Source organism: Pelophylax lessonae, assembly GCF_965119305.1.
Source record: "Pelophylax lessonae genome assembly, chromosome: 2".
In the NCBI taxonomy this organism is placed as follows: domain Eukaryota; kingdom Metazoa; phylum Chordata; class Amphibia; order Anura; family Ranidae; genus Pelophylax; species Pelophylax lessonae.
In genome coordinates this window covers 66,479,784-66,503,546 of record NC_138769.1, presented here as the reverse complement: position 1 = coordinate 66,503,546, position 23,763 = coordinate 66,479,784, and the positions used below count along the sequence as shown (strand labels likewise).

The following is a 23,763-nucleotide window of genomic DNA, read 5'->3' as shown; positions in this document are numbered from 1 at the left end:
CAGTGGCAAGGTGGCCCAGCTATGCCAGGTCATGTACCTAGTATGTGATCCGACACTCCTGGATCAGTGAGCTGATCTGTGGGTACCACAAACTCGATGTCCACCAGCACCTGCCGATTGTTATGTAAACATGGCAGATTGCCATTCTGTCAGTAGGGAAGGCATTTATCCTGTGTTCCTGCAAAGCTGGAACATGGATCTATGCCTTTCCCCAGTAAAAGCACCTCTCACAGTACACAAACACACTAAATAGGCACACAACCCTTTGATCACCCCTGATGTTTAACCCCTTCCCAGTCAGTGTCAGTGCATATTTCTAGCACGGATCACTGTATTAGTGTCACTGGTCTCCAGAAAGTATCAAAGTGTCAGTTAGTGTCCGATTGTCCACCGCAATATCCCAGTCCCATTATAAGTTGCTGATCACCACCATTACTAGTAAAAAATAAAAAATGAAAAAAAAAAATAAATAAAAATATCCCATCGTTTGTACACACTATAACTTTTATGCAAATCAATCAATATACGATTATTGGGATTTTTATTACCAAAAATATGTAGCGTAATACATAATGGCCTAAATTGATGAAATTTGATTTTTAAATTTTTTTTATTGGATATGTTTTATAGCAGAAAAACATTTTTATTTTTTATTTTTTTTTCAAAATTGTCGGTCTTTTTTTGTTATTAGCGCAACAAATAAAAAAGATTTTTAAATACCACCAAAAGAAAGCTCTATTTGTGGGGGAAAAAGGACAGACATTTTATTTGGGTGCAGTGTCACACGACCACACATTTGTCAGTTAAAGTATCGCAGTGCTGTATCGCAAAAAATGGCCTAGTCATGAAGGGGGGTAAATCTTCCAAAGGTGAAGTGGTTAAATAATTACAGTATTGCAGAGCTAGACTATAAAAATAAATGCACCCAAAAAAGTACCACAGTCAATTTTAAATGAAGTTCAGCCAAGTACTAGATCCCACTTAGTATTGACTGCTGTCAGCATTAATAAACCCTATGGGTCCTTTCACACGGGCGTTCCGCCCAGTGGACTCTGCTTTGCTCAGCGGGGGATTGATCCGCTGAGCATGTGGATGACAAGTCCGTCTCTCGCTCACTGTGCTGAGACTGACCTGTCAGAGACCTGCTCTCCTCTATGGGAGATCAGATGAAAACAGACCACTATTCCATTTTCATCCAATCCGATCTTCCAGACAGATGGAAAATCAGGTTACCATCCGTCTTTATTTCATGGACAGGATCGGATCGGATAGCAGCGGATTTCAGCAGACATGTCACCGCTGACATCTGCTGCCCCATAGGGGTGAATGGAGCATCCAATCAGGTCTGCCTGAAAAAACTGACCTGATCAGAAAGCCCATGTGAAAGGGGCCTATTAGGAATGGAAATAACAATCCTGCCATTTCATACATTCAGCCTAGGTTCACACTGAGGTGTCCTTTTATGAAACTGAGATGAGCAGTGATCCTGCTGATCACAGCTAATTTCCGATCTTTATTGGTTTATGAAACAGAGATGATCGGGGGAGAGCATGTTCTTCATTGATCATCTCTACACACGGAGAATCTGTCATTGACTGACACAGAAACAGCCAGCTTATGAAGCTGCAATCTCCGCACTTCACTGGCGATCTGTGCCAGAATTCACACTCCCGGGTTCACCAGCCTGGAGGTGGTGAATCGGGGAGTGAAGACAGAATCTGGGGAGAACTGAGGGGGAAAAACAAAGATAAATGACTTCCTTCTTTCTCGTTCAGACCCCCCAACACAGTAATCATGTCCCCCTGCCATATTTATGTATATATATATACATGTATATATATATTTAATGTGTCTATATATATATAAAATGTATGTGTGTGCGTGTGTGCAGTATATACATATATTTATGTAGGGGGACTAATTATTTTATTAACATTAGAGGGGGTCGAACGCAGGTGAACTCAGCAGTGATATTCTATCACTGCTTAATAAACGTGCACCATTTATGGTAATCTCGCTTTGTCTCACGAGATTACAGGCAGCCCCATTCACTTGTACACAGATCTCGGCCGTTCTCTGAGTAAACATTTCTCCTCTGTTCACCCTGTGAAAACTGAAGTTCTCCGCTTCATAAAATGGGTGCCAGAGGTGATCATTTTCCTCGGAGAACTGCCGAGAAGTGAAGGGAGAAAAAAATTCACAGTTTCATAAACGTACACCTGAATGCGGGTTTTAAATCTTGGGAGTTCAGCTGAATTCACATGATGTCAAACCAGCATTTCAATCTGAGTTCGGGGCGATGTGAGAGACATCTGTGCATGAACCTGTTGAAATTGCCACGCAGTCACTAAAAGTAGTGCAGGAACTACTTTTGTGAATTGGTGTGGCGGTTGCAAAGTTGGCATCGCACCGATTCAGATCCTGCAATATGCTCTGATTTGGCATGTGATTTGACAGCAATGACATCAAGGAGGGAGGTGCTGTTCTAGGGAATAGACTAATCAAATTCACTAGCAATTTTCGAGGCACATTGCAAGTTAATGTAAAAGCATTATGGAAAGGAAAAACACTGCCAGTAAACTGTTAGCCAGTGAGAAGGATTGGTAAACTCATAATAAACTCATAAATCAGCACTCAGGCATTAACCCTTTTACTGCCAGGTCTGTATGGCGTAGGGACCTACAGCACTGCTTGCAGCTGGCCAGGTCCATACGCCGTACAAACCTATTTTCTCCCCCTCTATAAGCTCATGGTCACTTCAATGACCATGAGCTTATAAAATAATTTTTCAGCAGACTCTGCTGAACAATTCTACAATTCTATAACTCTGATCAGAGTTAATAATCTAAAATATGACCCCCCCCCCCACAGCCATGCCACTGCTTCCCTGTCCCCAGCCTCTCAACCTCCCACTACTCCCTGACACCTCGCGTTGGCCTCAGGTGCTGCTGGGCCTTGGGGATGACAGAATGCCCCCCCAGCAGACCAATTCCACTGTACCAGCCCCTGCACCACCCATCCTCTCAGCGGCATCCCTCCCTTTCCCTCCCGCTGCCTGCAGCTGCTGACCAGCACTTCAGCAAGCTGTCATGCTGAGTGGGGGGGGGGGGGCTGCTGGTAAACCTGGGGCTTGGGGGGCTTGGTAAACATGCATTTACCAGCCCCCTCCCTGTAGTGCAGTGGACCAAGGCAGCCATCACTACCGATGGCTCCTGTGTCCACTGACAGCTCAGCTGATCATAGTAAACTGACAGTTTACTAAGTGTTAAACTGTAATTTTTTTTAATGGATAAGGAGTCTCTATACAGACTGACTATTCATTCATGTAAAGTGCTTTCTTAAGTCTGTTTCTCTGTCCCAAAAAAAGAGATATGGGGGTCTGTTTAGACCTCTAATATCTGACCAAAGACCCCCGGCCATTTTTTTCTTTGTTTCATGACCTTATTATATGTCTATTATGTACCAGAACATACCAGGATAACATTGTATTACTTTGTACCATTGTTTAAGACCATTTACATCCATACGTGTATCATTTATTTTTATCCCATTACCATGGGTTACATAATTTTATTGAGCACAATGGTTTTACTAATATTTGGTCTATAGACTTTTAATAAACAGATGATTATATTATTATCTTTCTGGTCTTTCTTATTATGTATTCATAATTTATTTTGCAGCTGGTCACACCTCATATAAAGTCCCATTTTTTTTTGTTTTTGCTTCCTGCTTTATTGCATTAGGGATGGAGACTCTGTTGGTCATGAGTCTCATATAAAGTCCCAATTTCTCTTCCCTTTGTCATTTTGCAAAAAAGGCGTAATTTAAAAATTACAAATGTTTGTTATTTATTAACTCAATACAGGTTAAGCTTTTATATTTAGTATGAATTTAGCAGAAATGTTGTAAAAATTGCTGTGTTTTTATCTGCTAAAAATAAAAAAAATGACTTTTTAGAGAATATATAGTTTTGATAAGTAAATAATAAAAATAACCAGCGCTCAATCACCCCCAATATGTATAAAAATCACAGGGATAAATAATGAATATACATCTAAAACCAAGCAAAGCAACAGATGTATATTCATTAGTTATCCCTGTGATTTTTATACATATTGGGGGTGATTGAGCGCCGGTTCTATTTATTATTTACTTTCCTTTATGTACAGTATGTGGAGACACTGCTAGGAATTGGCTGCTAATCTTTGGACCCCTATTATCTCACTTATTCTTACTCTATTGAATCTCTTTTGACTACTTCTGGTTGATGGTCAGCGCATAGGCTTATTTTACCTTTTTCTGTAGTTTTGATAAACAATTGTGCAAATATTGCAGGACGTTAAAATCAGTAGCACCTTATTTTTATCCTACAGGTCATGTGCTTTCAGAAAATATATAGTTTGGAGGGTCTTAAACAAACCCTGAAAGCTGTAAAGGAACAATGAAAACCTATAGATTTTTTGAGAAATGTGGATATTTCCATTTTTGCGTGTGTTTGATTTTCACAATTTAGCAAAAAGGCATAATCTAAAATTTAAAAATAGTGGTTATTTATTAGCTCAATACAGGTTTGCTTTTATATTTAGCAGGAATGTTGTAAAATGTGCTGAGTTTTTATCTTCTAATAATGATTTTAGTGTATTTTTAGCAAAAATATTGTTATGATAAACATTTGCCCAAATATCATTGTGCCCTAAAAATTAGTAGCACCTTATTTATATTCTACTAGTCATGTGCTTTCAGAAAAAATATATGATTTGGGGGGTCCTTAACAAACTCTGAAAGCTGTAAGGGAAAAATAAAAAAGCAATGGAAAAATTGCAAAAATGGCCCGGCCAGCTAAGTTTAAAGTGGAGCACAGGGCCTAAATGTTAAATGTATCCCAAGGAAAAGTTGCCAGTGAGAAGGACTGGGTTGGTCAACCAACTCTGGTTTCTTATGAACCATTGGAAAATAAATATTTAATTTAAAGTAGTTGTAAATTCTCCTTTTTTTTTGTTAAAAATTACAAACATGCCAAGATCCTCTTCTTGGGTCCCTCTTCAGCTCTCCTTGTCCCTCTTTCATGCTGAGTCCCCCCACTGCAAGCAGCTTGCTACGGGGGCACCTGTGCCGAGCCGCAGCTTCCTATGTCTATTCAGACATGGATCTATGGCCCTGCCCCCTATCTCTCCTCATTGGCTCACTGCATTTCACTGCCAATGGCCCCACGCTGCTGTCCCAGGGAGGGTCTTTGGCAGCCAAGGCACTCCTGCAACATCACTGGATCAAGATGAAATCAGGTAAGTATTAGAAAGGCTGAGGGGCACTGCTGTACACAAGGTTTTTTATCCTAATGCATAGAATGCATTAAGATAAAAAAACCTTCTGACTTTACAACCACTTTAAGTTAAGATGACTTTCTGACTAAAGAATAGTGATTATGCTTTTTGGATAGTAGTATCAGCTTTGTAAATGATGTTACTTGCTGCCAAGATTTGATCTATAATTAAATTTCAGAAAAAAAAAGAAATGGTTAAAGTCTAAATTATAGACAACTGCAGATTTCTGGAATTTATTACATACCGATTAGGTATGTGCATCCACATTTTATAGTGAGAATGTGTAATTTATATTACCAAAAAGAAAAAGTAGAAATCATTTAGCTGAAGTAAGTTTTTAGCTTGACATCCCACAATGTTTCTGTCATTTACTCCTAAACTCCTAAAAGATTTTTTTTTTAGATGCGAGTCTGCTTTTCCCAGATAACTTGTACATTTGTGCACCACAGGTACTCCTCAATGTCTAATTAGGGAAATGTACCGTCAGCTGATGTATCATGCATGGTTCCAGACAATTAATTCTACAGGTGGCTGAACACAGAGGATGCTGTCATTCAAAGTCTATGTCTGTTAACATTAGGGGAATAATTTTTTTTTCTATTAAAACATTTTTCTTTATCATTTACAAGATTTTGTCTGTAAGCAGGGAAAAATAGCTCAGTATATTACCATACTGCTTTCAGTAATGAAGGCCAATCATTCTTAAATATAGTTGTATATTTAATATTAATGTACTGTTTTTATGGAATAAGTAACACAATAATAAATATAACTTTATTTTTAAGGGCAGCAATATATATATATATATATATATATATATATATATATATATATATATATATATATATATATATATATACACATATATGCACCTAGGTTTACAAATCTGAAAGTTTAATATATTTCTCAGGTGAGAGGGGCATTTACAGAACTTTAAATACGGGAACAGTATGTGAAGCCAATTTTATTTTTTTGTGTGTGTTTGTGAACATTTTAGTGAGGAACAGCCCACCTATATACTGTATATAGTAATGACACCTCCTCATTTTAGGCTACTATGGGTTAGCTCCAGTGTCATCCTTCTGACCCCCTTCTCTTCCATGAAATATTAAAGCTCAAGCTAGATAGGCTCACTTTTGTACCTCTGAATCCACTTCCAATTGTCTTTTGTGCTTAGTCAGTGCATCTTTCTCTCTAGGAGCCTCAGCCAACAAACTGAAGTGTAGGGCAAGAGATCACACATATCTGATGCAAAAGGTACTCTCAGACAGTACACCCCTAGTAGAAGGTAAAGAGGAAGTGTGGTGTGGGTAATGACATGGCTAAAGTCCCATCCTTGTCATGCAGCAGTCAGTCAGAGTGTTACAGCATCCGGTTGCCTGTGAACCAGATGCTCTGTACACCATTCTACTGGCTGCCTCCTCTCTAGGTCCAGTCAGAGGTGCACCAGCTATGTGGTCAAATGCTGAGGGTGTGGAAACATTCAGGAGGCTGGAATCAAGCTTCCCTATTGTCTAGTAAAGGGATGCCACACCTCCATGCCATTCAGAGGCAAACTGGGGCCAGATCAGACTCTGAAGGTGGGACTTTCTGAACACATGGAGGACATAATACCCTGCCTGCTCTGATCACCAATGTAGCCCAGCACCTGGGTCACCCACCATATACAGTGCATTGCGAAAGTATTCGGCCCCCTTGAACTTTGCAACCTTTTGCCACATTTCAGGCTTCAAACATAAAGATATAAAACTGTAATTTTTTTGTGAAGAATCAACAACAAGTGGGACACAATCATGAAGTGGAAAAAAATGTATTGGATATTTCAAACTTTTTTAACAAATAAAAAACTGAAAAATGGGGCCGAATACTTTTGCAAGGCACTGTAGATAGATTACTACTAACAAAGGGGCATTTCTACACAGGAGAACCTGAACAGGCTAGGGTGCTCCTTCAAAATGGTTTCAGAGAGGATGGGGTAAAAAAGAACACTGGGGCTAGTTTATTTTTATTTAATGTTTGTTTAGTTAAGGGTTGTCCTAAGGAGAGGTCAGAAGGGTGAAGCTGACCCATAGTAGGCCAAAATGGAAGGAGGAGGCCAAGATATATATATATATATATATATTTATTTGTATTTACATATAGCAACTGTTTTACCTGCCAAAATATGTAGCCAGTCTCGTGATCTGGAAATCATTGCCAGGTCCCACAGACAGGTCCTAAATTTCCTCAAAAGTGTTTACACAATAAAGAGCAGTCAAACAACAAACTTGGTTTAAAACACAAACAAGCCTGTGATTGGACAATTAAAGAGCAGCACAACACTGAGATCATCATCACTGTGGTCTCAGGGAGCTCTCAGTATTAGATGCAAAGTGCAATGCAGTAAAAGCTGATTAGCTTACAATGCTTGTCCGTCCCTCTCCTATGCTGTGAAACATATTATAGTAGGCTTAAACCAAGATAGATGTGAGTTTTGACATTTCTGTTTAAAGTATACTTAACAATATTATGGAAGTAATGCCTGGATTAATATCTGCATCACATTCAGTTTTAACTCTTTCTTTCACCTTTTTTAGGCTTCATTTAATACTCAACTTTTCTGTTCTTCTGGCTCCACTTACTTTTAAAAATCTAGTTAGTTCATATCAAAACCGGACTGTAATGACTAGAATTAAGTAATCTGCCAATGTACTATTCTCATAAACATCAGGAGAGAATAATTGGTGCAACTATTTTCCTTTCTGTAATACTAATACTAATACATAAAATATGAATCACATACAAGTGAAAGTAGGTCCTAAACATTGTCATGTGGTGCATCAAAGTTTTTTTTTTATTTTTTTATTTCTTTGGCTGAAAAGGTGAACGTAGACTTTAATGACATGTTCAGCCTTTGGCACTGTGTTTCAGCTCATTTCTGTTGCCACTTGTCAATGACAGCTGTTTTCACAATGAAATACTAAGATCCAATAACATTGGTTACTCGATTTTAAACATTTTCAGTGTATGGGAGTGAGAAGACAAAGTAGTGTTTACTAAGCACTGATGTTCTGTTCTGTTTCAAAATTCTGACTAGCAACAAAACCATGTAAGACAGACTTCAACATTCCCTAGCTCTCTAGTAAATCATTTAAATGTGTTGATTAAAATGAAAGAAAGTTTTCTAGTAGAAATTCTTCTATTGCTGAAATTCTAAAATAATTCTGACTATGAAAGGCATAGCCCAGCACAGTGTTGTTTTATTATGTTTTGCTTGTTATGGGTCATATATGGATCAGATTCTAAAGAAGGTTGTAGCTACAAGAGGAATCCCATTCAAATGGATTGCAGAGTGCCGCAGCTTTTGCTCTCCTGCCAGCTGAAGCTTTCTTTAAAAATGCTTCATATTATTGACTGACAGTGAAGGTTTTCATTTATCCAGGTCATGGTACCTTACCAACCACTCAGTGTCTGCCACCCCTCTCTGCCAATCTCTCTACATGCTTCTGATCACCAAACAAATAATTAATTTGTAATTGTACAAACTCTGCCCCAATCTTGTCGTAATATATCACCCAAACATTTATCTCCACTCACCTGAAGACCTCCTGATCTCTAGCTCCTTGTCTCTTCTTCCCATGCTTGCCTCTAGGATTTCTCCAGGAGCCTCTCCCATCCTCTATAAATCCCTACCTCAGTCTGTCCAGCTAGCTCTTACTCTTTCCACCTTTAGGCAATCCCTGAAAACTCATCTCACCTTCACCTAATTTTTGGATAAGCTAATCCCTGTTATCTTTTGTACCACTTTACCCTTCCTATTAGATTGTAAACTCTAATGAGCAGGGCCCTCCTAATCGTCTTGTATTGAATTGTATTATAACTGTACTGTCTACCTTATATTGTAAAGCGCTGCATAGACTGTTGGCGCTATATAAATCATGAAAAAAATATATATATAGTTGGCAGTGATTAAAATATAACTAAAGGAAAAACTTTGTTTTCATTTTGGATAGAGAGGAGAGGGATAAGAGCACCTGATTTTTTGCTACCTCTGCCTCTATATTTTTTGCTACTTTTGCCTTCTTTATTTGTTCTGTTTACCATTATCGTTGAAAGTGAAAGTAAAGGGAAATCCCACATTTTGGTTAGCCCCAAGAAAAATGATAGAGGGGAAATCTTCCAATGGGGACACCAGTTATGATGCCCTGGGTGGTCCCAAGGAATTCCCTTTATTTGTAGAGATTTCCTCTCACTTCCTGTTTTGACTATGAGACAGGAAGTACAGGTACGTTTCACAAGTGGAACCAAAAAAGAAAACTGACAGTGGTTGTAATCCTCCTTACTATATCCAAAATAATAAAAAAAAAGGTTTTGCCTATAGTTCTCCTTTAAAGTATATCTAAAGCCAAAACTTTTTTTTGACTAGGATAGAGTAAGGAAAGATCAACAACCTGTGTTCCCACTGGGGAGATTAAACCTCTCTTTTTGTCAAAGTAACCATTGTGACTGGAACTGAAAATGATGGGAAAACAAATAAATTGGATTTGTCATTTGAACAGGAATTGAAAGCAAGGTTTAATTAGGAGACCCAGATTTCTCCCAATTCATGATGTGCCTGGGGGGGGGGGACAGGAAGTGAAGAAGAATCTCCCCCAATGAAACACTAATGGCAGCAAAGAACCCTTACCTAGTATATACAAAACTAAAAAAAGTTTTGGCTTTACATACACCATAAACACAAGCATCTGAAACTTTTTTTTTGTAATGTTAACAACCTTTCATCACTCATCTGCATGGGTGTTGTTTGACAATGACTCAGTTCTGGCACTCATTGAAGGTTGAGCTATCTTATTAGCAAAGGATTGTTCAGGCTTCTTGTCAAATCTTGGAAACAATGAATCTCTGGAAAAATAATTTTGCGATCTTGGGCAAACTTAAAGTGTTTTAAAAGGCTAGAAGAAAAACAGTCACTTGATATTGATAGCAAAGTGCTAGAACAAGTATTGTAATGGACACATTTACCAACCTTGTAATAAGGGCAGTCAGCAAGGCACTCTCACACCTTAAAATAGAATATCCTGTATTGATTTATAGTTGATACATGGAAAAGCACAGCAATCATTATATTTTAGGGGAGTAGTCACCTTTATTCACGCATCCTATTTTAAACTGCAAGGGTGCCTTGTTACAGATGTGCCAGAGGAGACCTATTTTTCTATGTCAACTACGGTGTCCCATCCAAAAGTCAATTAAAAGTTTTAAATGGATTTCTCCTTTAATATATTCTGCACATAATACTCCACATGCTGGAAAGGTCCTTTATCAGGAAACCTGCAAGCTCCAGACATTCTAAATATCAGATTCCATACACACATCCACTAATGCACTTAAAGAAAATGTCCTCTTGAATATTTAATTTTTTTTTTCTCAAAGCAGGTTAAATCAGGCTCAAAATTCTAAAGTTGTTGCTGTGTATTTTTTTTTCTCATTTCCAGATACACCTAGTGTCAAGATCTCGTCCTCCCTTACTCTTCCACAAGAAGGACAGCGACTGGTTTTGACGTGTGAATCTAAAGGAAAGCCACTGTAAGTGACCCCCTTCTTCAATAAGAACACTGTGCAGTTAATTTACTAAATGAGTAGATAATTTTAAGGTGACACAAAAAGTCAATTTTTTTTTAATTTAAAAATAACAAACATGTTATATTTACCTGCTCTGTGCAGTGGGTTTGCACAGAGCAGTTCAGATTCTCCTCTTCTCGGGTCCCTTGCCCATCCCTGTCAAGTGCCCCCACAGCAAGCAGCTTGCTATGGGGGCACCTGAGCTGAGCCACTGCTCTGTGTGTTCATACAGACACGTGAAGTGTTTTTACAGTAGGAACTTCAGGAAAGAAAGTTAGTAATAGATTTGAACATTCAAACATTTGCTTAAAGGGCAACTGCACTTTTGTGTGGGGGAAAAATAGCAAATAACAATTATATATACAATAAAATAATATAGCACATAAAATTGTTTCACAGGGCATTTTGCAATGGAATGTTATTAAAAATTGCCTTCCTTTGCCATCCCCAGTGCTGTAAGTTTCTCTAAAATTCAATGCAATATGGTAACCTAGAGGTGTTCCACAGTTGGTGTATGGAACATCCTTCAGAAATTTCATGTTCTGCATGTGTGATTGGTTTACTGATTTTCCCAAAACAGTCTGCACTAAGATACACATCAGATTTTAGGCATCCTCTGCAGTAAACATTTAATTTTTAATGAGATATAGCAACCAAAGGTAGGAATCTGCAACAAAGTTTGTTAAACTCCTTGCAATGTATGCTGACTATCCAGAAGGGAGTGTTTTTTTAACAAAAGCGGAGTTACTCTTTTAAATGCATCTGTGCCCAGATATAGACATAAAAGTATTCACAAATTCTTAACAGGCAGTAAAAAAGCCTTACAATGGACCATCTCTGACCTTTCTAAGTGCATGTACTGTGAAGTGATTCATCCCTAAATATCTTTAAAGATCATAGCCAAAACTGTAATGTCAGGTTTCAGTCGATCTCTAGCAGCTTACACATACTTGGGTGCTTACATTAGAAGGCTAGCAGGCCATCAATGTTCTTTCAAAGAAAGTAAAGGGGAAGGAAGTTTTGATGTGTGTGCTTCTGTTGTAAACATTAATTTCTTCACAATTCCTCAAGCTACAGGGTTGAGTAAGGGCTTGTTTTAAAATGCTCTTACAGCTTCTCCAGAATGCCTAATATGTAAATGTGTATAGTCTGGGTAGAGACAATAAGAACATTTTATACAGTGTGGCATGATTATAAACATACTAAAATAGATTTAGAGCTTACATACACTTTAAATAGTCAATAGAGATTTTATTTCTAAACATTTAATCCTCCAAGGATATATTTCTCAGACTTTTTTAGGACCATTAAGAAACTCTTGAAGAAAAAACCGGAAACACTATTTTTCTCCACATAACAATAGCAGTTTCAACGATTCTGATGTCTTTTTAAGAACAGTTGCCCTATTTCCGAATTAATAAAAGGTAAAAGTTTCAAATGAAATATACCAATGAACTGAAGAGTTGTTATCTCATCCATTCCAATTCCAAATGTCAACTTTTACTAAAGCTACATAATTATTTGGACAGTTCTACAAAATATTAGTAAGAATTGGGAAATTAAACCCTGCCTGTCATCGTCTTACACAGCTTTACAAACTGCGAGTAATTGCCCTTCCTTCAGGATGTATTTAGAGGCAATTCACAAAATGTTGACATTCCACTTATTTTGAAATATTAATGCAACTTTTTCGTAATTATGTTCAGCCTCCACGGCTTAACATCTGATTAAAAGAAAATGTAAAAGGTTGGTCCCAATTGATATATGTTTTAACGCAGATTTAAAATAATTAGATTTTGACTGTGCACATGGAATACAAAATAAGTAACAGAATAGACTAGATCACAGTTTGAGGTAGCCGAGGAATACAGGAGGTTCCCTGTATCTTCAGTAGCATGCCTGAAAAATAAAATTTATTCTGACAGTTTAAAAAACAAATGCCAATGTCCTGGCATTGGTTCTTACCCGGATTCTGCCTTGAAAATGCTATTTTTCTTTTTCTGACAAATTTGTACTGAGGCAGCTACATTGCCATGCTATAAATATCATTGTTCATTCTGTTTAGGAACAGAATTATTTTTCTTTCCTGCATTCCACAATGCAAATTGCTAGATTTACACACAGTAGGGTTAAAGCGAATAATAAAGTGTATCTAAAGTTAAAATGTTCTTGTAAGTTTTGGATGGTGTGGAAATGTTAAAATCCCTGTAAGGTTTTTATTGGTGTCTGTGTTCCCACTGCAGAGGATCATGTTCTCTATGTATAATGTTGTCCATTTTGAGAAGAATTCTCTTAGAAGACCGAAAATGTTAGATTAGATGTTTAACGGAATTAAGGGGGAATTTCCAATAGGGACACCTACTTCTGTGACAGCTGTCTAACAAGGGATTTTCACTCCTTTAAATTGATTTCTTCTCACTTCCTATTGGGTCATGGGTTCATGAGATAAATGTGGGTGTCATTGCTAATCACCCTCTAAAGATGCTAGCTGTCTGGCTGTCATGCTGACCCTAGTAGTTCCAGTACTGTGGCCCCAATTACAATCTTTCCCTGACAAAGTGTCAGTAGTAGAGCTGCCATAGTGTACTTATAGAGTTTATCATACACATGTCAAAGCAAAGTGTTCAAATCTCTTCAAAGCCCATATCCCATGCAATACTCCCTTTCCTCATGCTTCCTTACTTTTTGTGTTGCTCTGAGAGTCAATCCTTTATAAGCTCTGTTTTAGATGATGTCAGTGTTGCACAAGGTTGATGACACTGTAACCCTCCTCACATGACAATGTTCAGCACTAGTTATTGGCTGCTAGGCCTGAACACTGCTTCATGGGAGGAGGTTAGAAGCTCCCCCCATTCTCAGAACTTCGTGCCCTAATTAGTAAAAACAACAGAACTTTTTAAAGGCCAAGGGAATAGCAGGTGGTGGAGTTTGGAAAAGATAAGGAAAATACAGTAAGGCACACAGTAGAAGTTGTCTGACTAAAAAGGGCCAGAGCTTAATGGAACCAATGATAGACTAAGCTGTCACTAAGTGCTCCCTGCTCCTTGATCCTTCAGCTGCTGTCAGGTGCCTTCCCAAGCACGTGTCCTTGCTTTACAACCAAGTGCCATAGTAATAAACCGGCAGAACACTGATGACGTCACAAACATTTAAAATCAATTTAACCACTTGCCGACCATGCTTTTTCTGGCACTTTTTGTTTACACTTATAACCCCCAAACAACATACATTTTTTTTAGCAGAGACCCCAGGGAATAAAATTGCAATTGTTGCAATTTGTTATGTCACATGGTATTTGTTCAGCTGGTTTGGAAGAAATAAAATGTAATGAATTAAAAAAAAAAAAAAAAACACACTACTTACCCCAATTTTTTTTATAAAATGTAAAAGGTGATGTTTCGCCAAGTAAATAGATACCTAACATGTCACGCTTTAAACTTGCACATGCTCGTGGAATGTGACAAACTATGCTACCTCAAACTCTCTATAGAAGACGCTTTAAACACCTTTACCAGTTACCTGTTTAGAGTTACAGAGGAGGCCTAGTGCTTGCACTATTGCTCTCACTTTAACGTTTGTGGTGATACCTCACATGTGTGGTTCGAATACTGTTTACATATGCGTGCATGGCTTACATATTATTTAGCGCATGAGCACCGAGGGATGGGGGCACTTTGAGATTTTTTTCTTATTATTTATTTTACTTTTTCTTTGTTTTTACATTGTCCCTTTAATTTTTTTTACACTTTTTTTTCCCTATTACAAGCATCCCTTGTAATAGAAATAAGACTGACAAGTCTTCTTTATGAAGATATTTTGGGTCAAAGAGACCACAAATCTCTTCCTTACCTTTAAAAGCAAAAAATAAAAAATACATATTTTTGGTCTTTTGCTTTAAAAATAATATAAATATTTTCTTCCAGCCTGGGCAAGGATGTGACGCCAGGATGTCGCTCTGGTCCTCCAAGGCCATAGAGTTTATCAAAGAATATTAAATCTTTGATCGCTCATGGGAGCAGCCGATCGCACCATCAGATAGTTTCTTGGGTGAACAGCGAAAAACGATAAGCCCAAGAAAACAACTAAAAGTGGTGGGAGGAGGGCATCCCCTCCCTCCACTTCGGAAACCATTCCGGCAGCTTATGAGCAGCTCAGACCAGTGTCATTAGAAAGCCGACCAACTTCTGAAAAAAATGGTCCCGGGGTTATGGCTGATATCTTTAGCCATAATCCCAGTAAACCACTTGCAAACGGCAACATACACTGCTCAAAAAAATTAAAGGAACACTTTGAAAACACATCAGATCTCAATTAGGGAAAAATATCATGTTGGATATCTATACTGATATGGACTGGGTAATGTATTAGGAATGAAAGGATGCCACATCATTTGATAGAAATAAAAATTATCAACCTACAGAGGGCTGAATTCAAAGACACCCCAAAAATCAAAGTGAAAAAATAACGCAGCAGACTAGTCAGTTTTGCTGAAATTTCATTGCAGCAACTCAAAATATTATTTAGTAGTTTGTATGGCCCCCCACGTGCTTGTTTGCATGCCTGACAATGTTGGGGCATGCTCCTAATGATACAACGGATGGTGTCCTGGAGTATTTCCTCCCAGATCTGAACCAGGGCATTACTGAGCTCTTGAACAGACTGAGGTGCAACCTGGCCATGATGGAGGGACCAAAAAATAATGTCTCAGAGGTGTTCTATTGGATTTAGGTCAGGTGAGCATGGGGGCCATTCAATGGTATCAATTCCTTCATCCTCCAGGAACTGGCTGCATTTTCTCATCACATGAGGCTAGGCATTGTCATGCATCAGGAGGAACCCAGGAGCCACTGCACCAATGTAAGGTCTGACAATGAGTGCAAGGATATCCTCCTGATACCTAACGGCAGTCAGGGTGCCATTGTCTAGCCTGTAGAAAACTGTGCGTCCCTCCATGGATATGCCTCCCCAGACCATCACTGACCCACTACCAAACCGGTCATGCTGAATGGGGTTACAGGCATCATAACATTCTCCATGGCTTCTCCAGACCCTTTTACATCTGTCACATCAGTGCTCATCCTGTCCCTCTTTGCACAAAGGAGCAGATACTGGTCCTTCTGATGGGTCCTCCTAGAGTAACTGACTGTTTCCTAGAATCTCCTCCATGCTCTTGAGACTGTGCTGGGAGACATAGCAAACCTTCTGGTAATGGCATGATTTCTCTTCTAGTTATAGGGATGAAATCTGAACACAAGTTTGCTCAGTTTAATGACAGGTCTTGAGAAAAACGAATGTAGAGTTATTTCTGCATTGTCTGCCTTTCACAATATATCAAGAACTAACTTTTAGAAAAAACTCAGAGAAACTCATGACACTAATAAAAGAAACACTGTGTGACTAAATCATTACAGTAAACTCCCAAGAATTCCACCACTTTAGCTTCCCAGCAGTCATTTTGAATGTAGCATGCCCATATTTAATGATTTGCAATTATTGTGTCCTAGACTTAAGAAAGCTTTATAAAGTTGTTCTAAAATGATCATACTGTTTTCATTAAATCATATTACAATAGAAGCATCCAAGGAAAGACAGTCTAATGTGTTATGCATCTATTAGGAAATCTCTGGTGCACCACTGCTTATTGGACACATGAGGGATATGTGTGCAATCAATCATTCTTACTCAAATACTGCAAAATGTAAAGTAAAGATCCCAAATGAGCACAGAAAATAAATAACATGTACCTAGTAAAAAGCTATTGTGTTAAAAAATATATATATATATTGTTACTTATTTCCTGTTATAGCTATATATTTAGAACTGACAATAGTATTAATTAATAACATTTTATGACCATTACGATGTGCTACAAAATACATTTCATACAGGTGATTTATTAAATATACAGTACAGCATATATTTGAAGTGAATGTTGTCATTAGTTCACTGAATAATGTAAATATGCATTGAATTCTATCTTCCAAACGTGTGCAGATAATTTTTACCTGCACATGATTGGGAATTCAAAGTGAATATAGCTTGATAGGCTAAGTTACTTTTCACTTTACAAAGAATTTGAATGCTGTTGCTTTTAGCTGAAGAGTCTTCTAGATAGATAGATAGATAGATAGATAGATAGATAGATAGATAGATAGATAGATAGATAGATAGATAGATAGATAGATAGATAGATAGATAGATAGATAGATAGACAGACAGACAGACAGACAGACAGACAGACAGACAGACAGACAGACAGACAGACAGACAGACAGACAGACAGACAGACAGACAGACAGACAGACAGACAGACAGACAGACAGACAGACAGACAGACAGATAGATAGATAGATAGATAGATAGATAGATAGATAGATAGATAGATAGAGCTACAAGGTTGAAAATACACAGTTGTTTAAAATGTGTATAGTATTAAGCGTTTTGGTGGAAACTTCTGTAGAGGGGTGTCCATGTACATTTGACAGTACAGTAGCTACGGTGTCCACAAAATTTTGACCATATGCTGTAGAAGATAGATATATATTGATCATGAGCATTTGTGATTTTTGCGCATTGGGATGGTAAATGTATCGGGGAAAAAAAAGTGTATTGACCTTGGTGGAAATTTCCAACGGTATCTATTAGAGCCATGTTGCCTATTGGTTTTATGGTGACCCTGCAAAAATAGGGTACAAACCCTATGCTCCCTGCCATCTCATTAAACTCACCTGAACATAGTAAATTGCATAGTAAAGTTTTTATAAAGCAAACCAAAACTAAGAGAATACAGAGGTTGTCATTGCTGATTGCATTGTACAGCTTCCTAAAATGTTAGTTGCCTAGCTGTCATGAAAACCCTATGGCTTTAATTCTTTCTGAGACATGGACTAGGAACAAGTACTATGTGACTCAAGAGATCTGATTCCACTCTGAGTTACTATGTCGGCATGCTTGTTCCAGGTCAGCAACTCAGAAAGTATTGATGCTAGACAACCAGTCAACTAGTATCTTTACAAGGGAGTCAGCAATAGCAGCCCCCATACGGTTCATAGTTTAGTTTTTTTTTTTTTTTTTATAAAGGCCTAGCATGATATACAATGGGGGCTCTAATGCCTGACCACTTTCTGCAGTAAATTTGGATTTTAAGTGACACCCTATAAAAAATGGTAAGTTCACCTTTTCATGAAAAATAAAAAAGTGTACTAACTCCAAATATTCTGGCCATCCCCCAAACCCACTGCAAATAGTGGCTTTAAAGCCCAGTGCTGCTGCTGCAGTAGTCCATACCCCACATATCACAATACACAGCTCTGGAATGAGTATTCATCATAATGCTTGCAATGGCAAGTGCTAATTGGTCAGCTCAGACACCTGACCATGCTGACCAATGAAAAGTGTATCTGAGACTTCTTCTTCTACTAAGGTGTCCCAGAAGAAAAAAGTGATTGTCATTGTCCTGTGCGGTCAGGTGATCATGCTGACCAATGAACACTTGTCATTGGGAGCTTTATGATGGATACTGACTCTTGGGCTGTGAATTGCGTTGTATGGGCTGCTACACCAGCTCCATAACACTTCTAAACTGATCTCTATTTCTATAGCCTCATTTATCACTCTTGTGTGTCAATAAAATATTGTTGTACTTTTTTAAATATTTATTTTCATTCTTTATTTTTAAATATGTTGTTTCTGAACCATTTTCAGAATTGTAGGAAGCCTGAAAAAGGGATCATGAAAGGCTGTATCTTTAATACCTTACAGAAGGTTAGCCAATAAAGGGTATCACTTAAACACCACAAATTTTGCATAAATCAATGGCTAACATGGTACAATACTCTACTACTGCTAATACCACTTTCTGAATATACTAGCTACCTGATTGTTTCTTGCTCTTCTGTCTTTTATCTGGAGCAACCGAGCACCAAATGAAAGTCAGACAAAAGTCAGAGTTTCTTATCTTTTTCTGGGTCAGTAAATTAGGAAGCATTGAAAGCAAAACATTCTCATGGCAGCCAAGAGAGGACAGGAGTGCTAGCCAACATTATTCTTTATAGTAGTGCAATAAGAAATGCAACAAGTTGGGGGAACACAGTGCTTCATAGCTGCTTGAGAGGCCTATGTTAATAGTTAATTATCTAACATTTTGCTAGGATCAGATAACACTTACATTGTCCATAGTGTTTCTGAGGCCAATATAATGAATAAAGAACTGTGCTAGGTTTTCCTGTTTATCCAAAACAATGTTTAAATGTACAATTAATAAAGTTGAAAGTAAATCTTGTGGCATATACAGTAAGTCAAGCCAAACTGCCTAGTGCCTCAGATTTTCACAGACATTGCATATTGCTGCAGCACCCCGTTGCTTTTATCTGCCAGTCTGGTGATCTGCAATCTCTTGCTAGTGATGCAAGAGAAGTAATCCCAAACATGCCCACAACCTTTCCCCTTCCATCAATGCTGTCCATCATGTTGCCCGTCAGTGTCCATCAGTGCTGCCCACTAGTGTTAATCAGTGCTGCCCATTAATGCCTCCTCATCAGCGCTGCCTATCAGTGCCCTTCAGTGCCGCCTATCAGTGCCCATCAGTGCCGCCTATCAGTGCCCATCAGTGCAGCCTCATCAGCACACATTAGTGAAGGAGAAAAATTACTTATTTGCCACATTTTATAACAGAAACAAAAAATATCTGTCTTTATTCGTTTGCTTAGCAAAACATAATCAGTGCCCATCGATTCTGCTTATTAGTGCCTATTAGTGCCACCTATCAGTGATGCCTATCAGTGGGGGATATCGCATATCAGTGCAGCCTCATAAGTGCCTACTCATCAGTGCCCATCAGCGTTGCCTCATAAGTGTTTATCAGTGTCCATCAGTGCTGCCCATCAGTGTCCATCAGTGCTGCCCACCAGTGTTAACCAGTGCTGCAGTGTCCATCAGTGCTGCCCATCAGTGTCCATCAGTGATGCCCACCAATGTTAACCAGGTCTGCCCATCAATGCCTCCTCATCAGTGCCACCCATCAGTGCCCATCAGTGCCGTCTATCAGTGCCCATCAGTGCAGCCTCATTAGCGCACATCAGTGAAGGAGAAAAATTACTTATTTGCAAAATTTTAGAACAGAAACTAAAAGAAAACTCAGTCTTTTTTCGTTTGTTTAGCAAAAAATAAATGAAAAACCCAGTGATGATTAAATACCACCAAAAGAAAGCTCTCTGTCTCAAAAAAAGATACAAATTGTATATGTGTATAGTCATTCAAAGTACGCCAGCACTAAAAGCTGAAAATTGGCCTGGTCAGGAAGGGGGTATAACTGCCCAGTAAGCAAGTGGTTAAAATCATTTTTTTTTGCTTTATTATACTAGAATTTTAGTTTTGCCAAAAAATGATGTAATGTAAGACATGCTAAAGATTTGAAAAAAAAGTTAGATTCAGCAGAAGTCTTGTAACTAATATTTACACAGCATTTTTTTAAGTAATGAAAAAAAACTCTTTATTTTGTGTACACTGTGTATATCAATTTGATTCTACTATCTACAGTACTTTATTGTCATCACATTTTTGGGGAATACTTACTACTGTTAAAAGTAGTGAGAATTAAAAGTAAAGACTGGTTGTGTATTTCCCTGCAGAGCACAGGACACATCTGACAAAGGCTGTCAATAAATGATGTGATACAGAGATAGTTGCTCTCCGCAGGATTTGCCATTGATTATTTTGGCAAACCTGTGATATGTTTTGATACATTTCAGCATGTCGTGTTGTCAATAAAAAAGGTCACATTCCTATAAATTCACTTTGAAATCCATTTTCACCTTTTGTCAGTTTTTGTTTGTTTGTGACTACAGTTTTTTTTACAAGAATTCTTCACTTTTACAAAACCAGCATGTACCAGTGTTCTGTATCTATCAGTGTTGTAGTGATAGGGTATAGTTTATTTTTGTTCATCTTGCTTTATGAAATTTCAAGTTCCCCATAGGGTTTCTTTCTTAGGCCCTATATGAGAATGCCAAAAAAGATTGCTTTGGATGTAGGACTCCTATGAAAAATAGTTCAATTCAGAACAACTTTTAGACATGGCTGTTAGTTAATACTTAATAAATCGAAAATCACAGCACAAAACAGTGTAAACATACTACAAAAACCATATGTGACAAAAAAATAATTGTAAGCAAGTGCTCAGTGAAAGTCCAAAGTAAAAAGATCTAACATTGATCCAGACAAAGTGCTTCACAACTTTAGACTCATGCAGTCAATGTGGACCCCTTAGCAATACTGCATGTGGGTCTATATAGTTTTATGGTAAGTGGGAAGATGTCAGCTCACATATATCTTGTAGCTTGGCGCTCATAGATGGAGAAGAGAGAATCCCAATAGTGTAATAAAGCCTTTTTTATTGGCAAAAAACATAAAATTGCACTTACAGTGTTGTAGGCAACATAGCGCATCAGTTTAAAGCAAAGGTTAACAGGGAAATCAATCTCTCAGTTAAAGTTTGTAATGCGAGACAAGCATGGAATGCAAACCTTTGCATGCGTTCCACCGCTAAGCCGGACGTGATGTCACTGAGGAACCGGAATCTACGTCAATGCGTTTCGCCCCTCTTACAGGGCGTTATCAAAGACCTTTTCAAAAACGGAAAACTGAAGGGGAGGGTAGGCGTTCTGTGCCGGACCATCAGTATTTACTAACAATTAAACTAAAAAAAAAAAAAAAAAACCTGCGCTAGATTAAATCCTAACACATAACCACCATTGCTGCTGTTCAATGGTAATAAATAATCAATCTAGCGTGTTTTTATCTTTGTAGTTTAATTGTTAGTTAATACTGACAGTCCAGCACAGAACGCCTACCCTCCCCTTCCGTTTCCTACCTACTACCTGTCTTTACTGTCTTTAATTCAAAGCAGCTATTGATGATAATGCTGCACAAGTCACAGACAGTGAACCGTGTTGGAAATAAGTCACTAGAGCCACCCATTCCTATTAACCGTTTTGTATGATATGGCACAAGGTCTTGGAGCACTAAAAGTGCAATTTAGGTACCTAAATCTTGATATCTTTTGATCTGTCAAGTGCAATTTTTCTTCTGTTTCACTTATGGTAGTGGGCATTGTTAAATGCTGCAAAAAAAGGTGGGCAGGTAGTGGCATCTGTGCTGTTTTCTTTTAAAAGGTGTGTGTCTATGACAGCCTCACAGGCAGTGGGTTGAATAGTATTGGCTGCCATTCCACCTGGAAGATGACCAGCAGCAAAATGTGGGAGCACAGGGCAGTGATACAGAAAATTCAGTAAATCTGCATTTTTATGCAATTATAAAAATATAAACTACAGAATTTTCCATCTAAATAAAAAATATAATTAAAAAATTTATAAAGTGTGAATAAGTCCATTAGGCTTAACTTTTGCCCGACCTCTTCTCTTCTTGTTACTTCTCAGGGCTAATTTTTCTTGTATTGTTTTTTTTTTTTGTCACTTCTTTCATTAAAGAGGTGTGTAATAACCTCCACCATAGAATGCCAGTCCAAAACACCAGTTGTGGAGGCTGATATCGTTAAGAACTGCAAATATGTAGGCCCCTTGCAATGAGAACACTGTCATGTGTGCCCAAAGATTTCCTCTCATACCCACAACCTGGTCCTGACAGATTCTTCTGTGCCTCTGGTGGCTGATAATATTGCTGGAGTATCTCAAATGTGGACAAGCAACTTTGCTATCCTTTCCCCTGGGGAATAGGTGAAGTGGTGCATTGGGCTTCTTATCTGTTCTCCCGCAAAGTAAACTTAAGGGATGGGATGAAAAAAACTTTTTGAAAATAACTTTGCTTGTAACAGAATCATCATTACGTTATCCACTATAAAAAGTTGACTTTAGTTCCTTAGTACTGTAGCAGGATATGAAAAACCCTTTTTGGGTTTAAGGTTTCCAATATCATCAAGCTGACTGTTCTGTGTAACTACAGAGGATAGCACACACATGCAAAAGAAATGACTATCAAATATATGGGGAAATCAAAATGAGTAAAAATGGGGATTTAGTCCCACCATATGGCCATATCGTGCTCAAGCCCACCACTGCGTCAAAGTACCCCATTTTCAGTGGGTCCTACACTATCTATAAAATGAAGGATAAATCCAACCTCTCTATACCATTGGAGATATTTACTCCTTACATGGGAGAGATGTGCAACTGCATTATAAGGGACTCCTCCTATATCTGCTTGCTGGTGGACACTTATAACGAAGTACAGGTGTGGGAGGGTGGGGTGCTCAACCCTAGGAGTCTGGTCAGGACTGAGTGTATAACAAACAAACAAAGGGTTGGAGGGGCACACCCTGGACATGCATTTCTAAAGCTGGTGCTGCTATAAAAACCAATATACTTATAAAACTACAGAGGATAGCGCACACATGCAAAAGAAATGACTATCAAATATAAGGGCAATCAAAATGAGTAAAAATGGGGACTGTTCTGTTTGACAGGGCTGTGTAAAATGTAAAAATTGATGGACAGAAATACAAATCCTTTGGGAGGTAAAAAGATAAGCTTTCTTTATATGTACTATATGTGTATTTGACCATTTTCTGGAGTTTATTTTCAATGTAATTTCAAAAGTTAATTTAAAGAGGAAGTAAAGTCCCTAAAAAAAAAAAAAACGAGAAAAAAAAAAGCCCTGTAAAGAGAAAGGCATAATGAGCTAGTATGCATCGCATACTAGCTCATTATGAAGTACTTACCTTAAAACGAAGCCAGCGCCGCCCGCTCAGCGACAGGACGGCCGACATGTCCGGCCGTCCTGCTTCCGGGTACGCCTCCTCCGGCCATCTCATTGGCCGGAGGCG

General features: G+C 38.2%; 1 protein-coding gene across 2 annotated transcripts in view; it reads left to right on the top strand.

Annotated features, from left to right (window-relative positions):
- The window catches only part of CADM2 (cell adhesion molecule 2), a gene marked incomplete at its 5' end in the record, with an annotated part of 586,202 nt that overhangs the window by 356,581 nt on the left and 205,858 nt on the right, over positions 1-23,763 (top strand). For both annotated transcript variants that reach the window (XM_082245592.1, XM_082245593.1), the window contains one exon: positions 10,799-10,889. In XM_082245592.1, the coding sequence (XP_082101718.1) occupies positions 10,799-10,889 (91 nt within the window). The remainder of the gene's footprint in view (positions 1-10,798; positions 10,890-23,763) is intronic.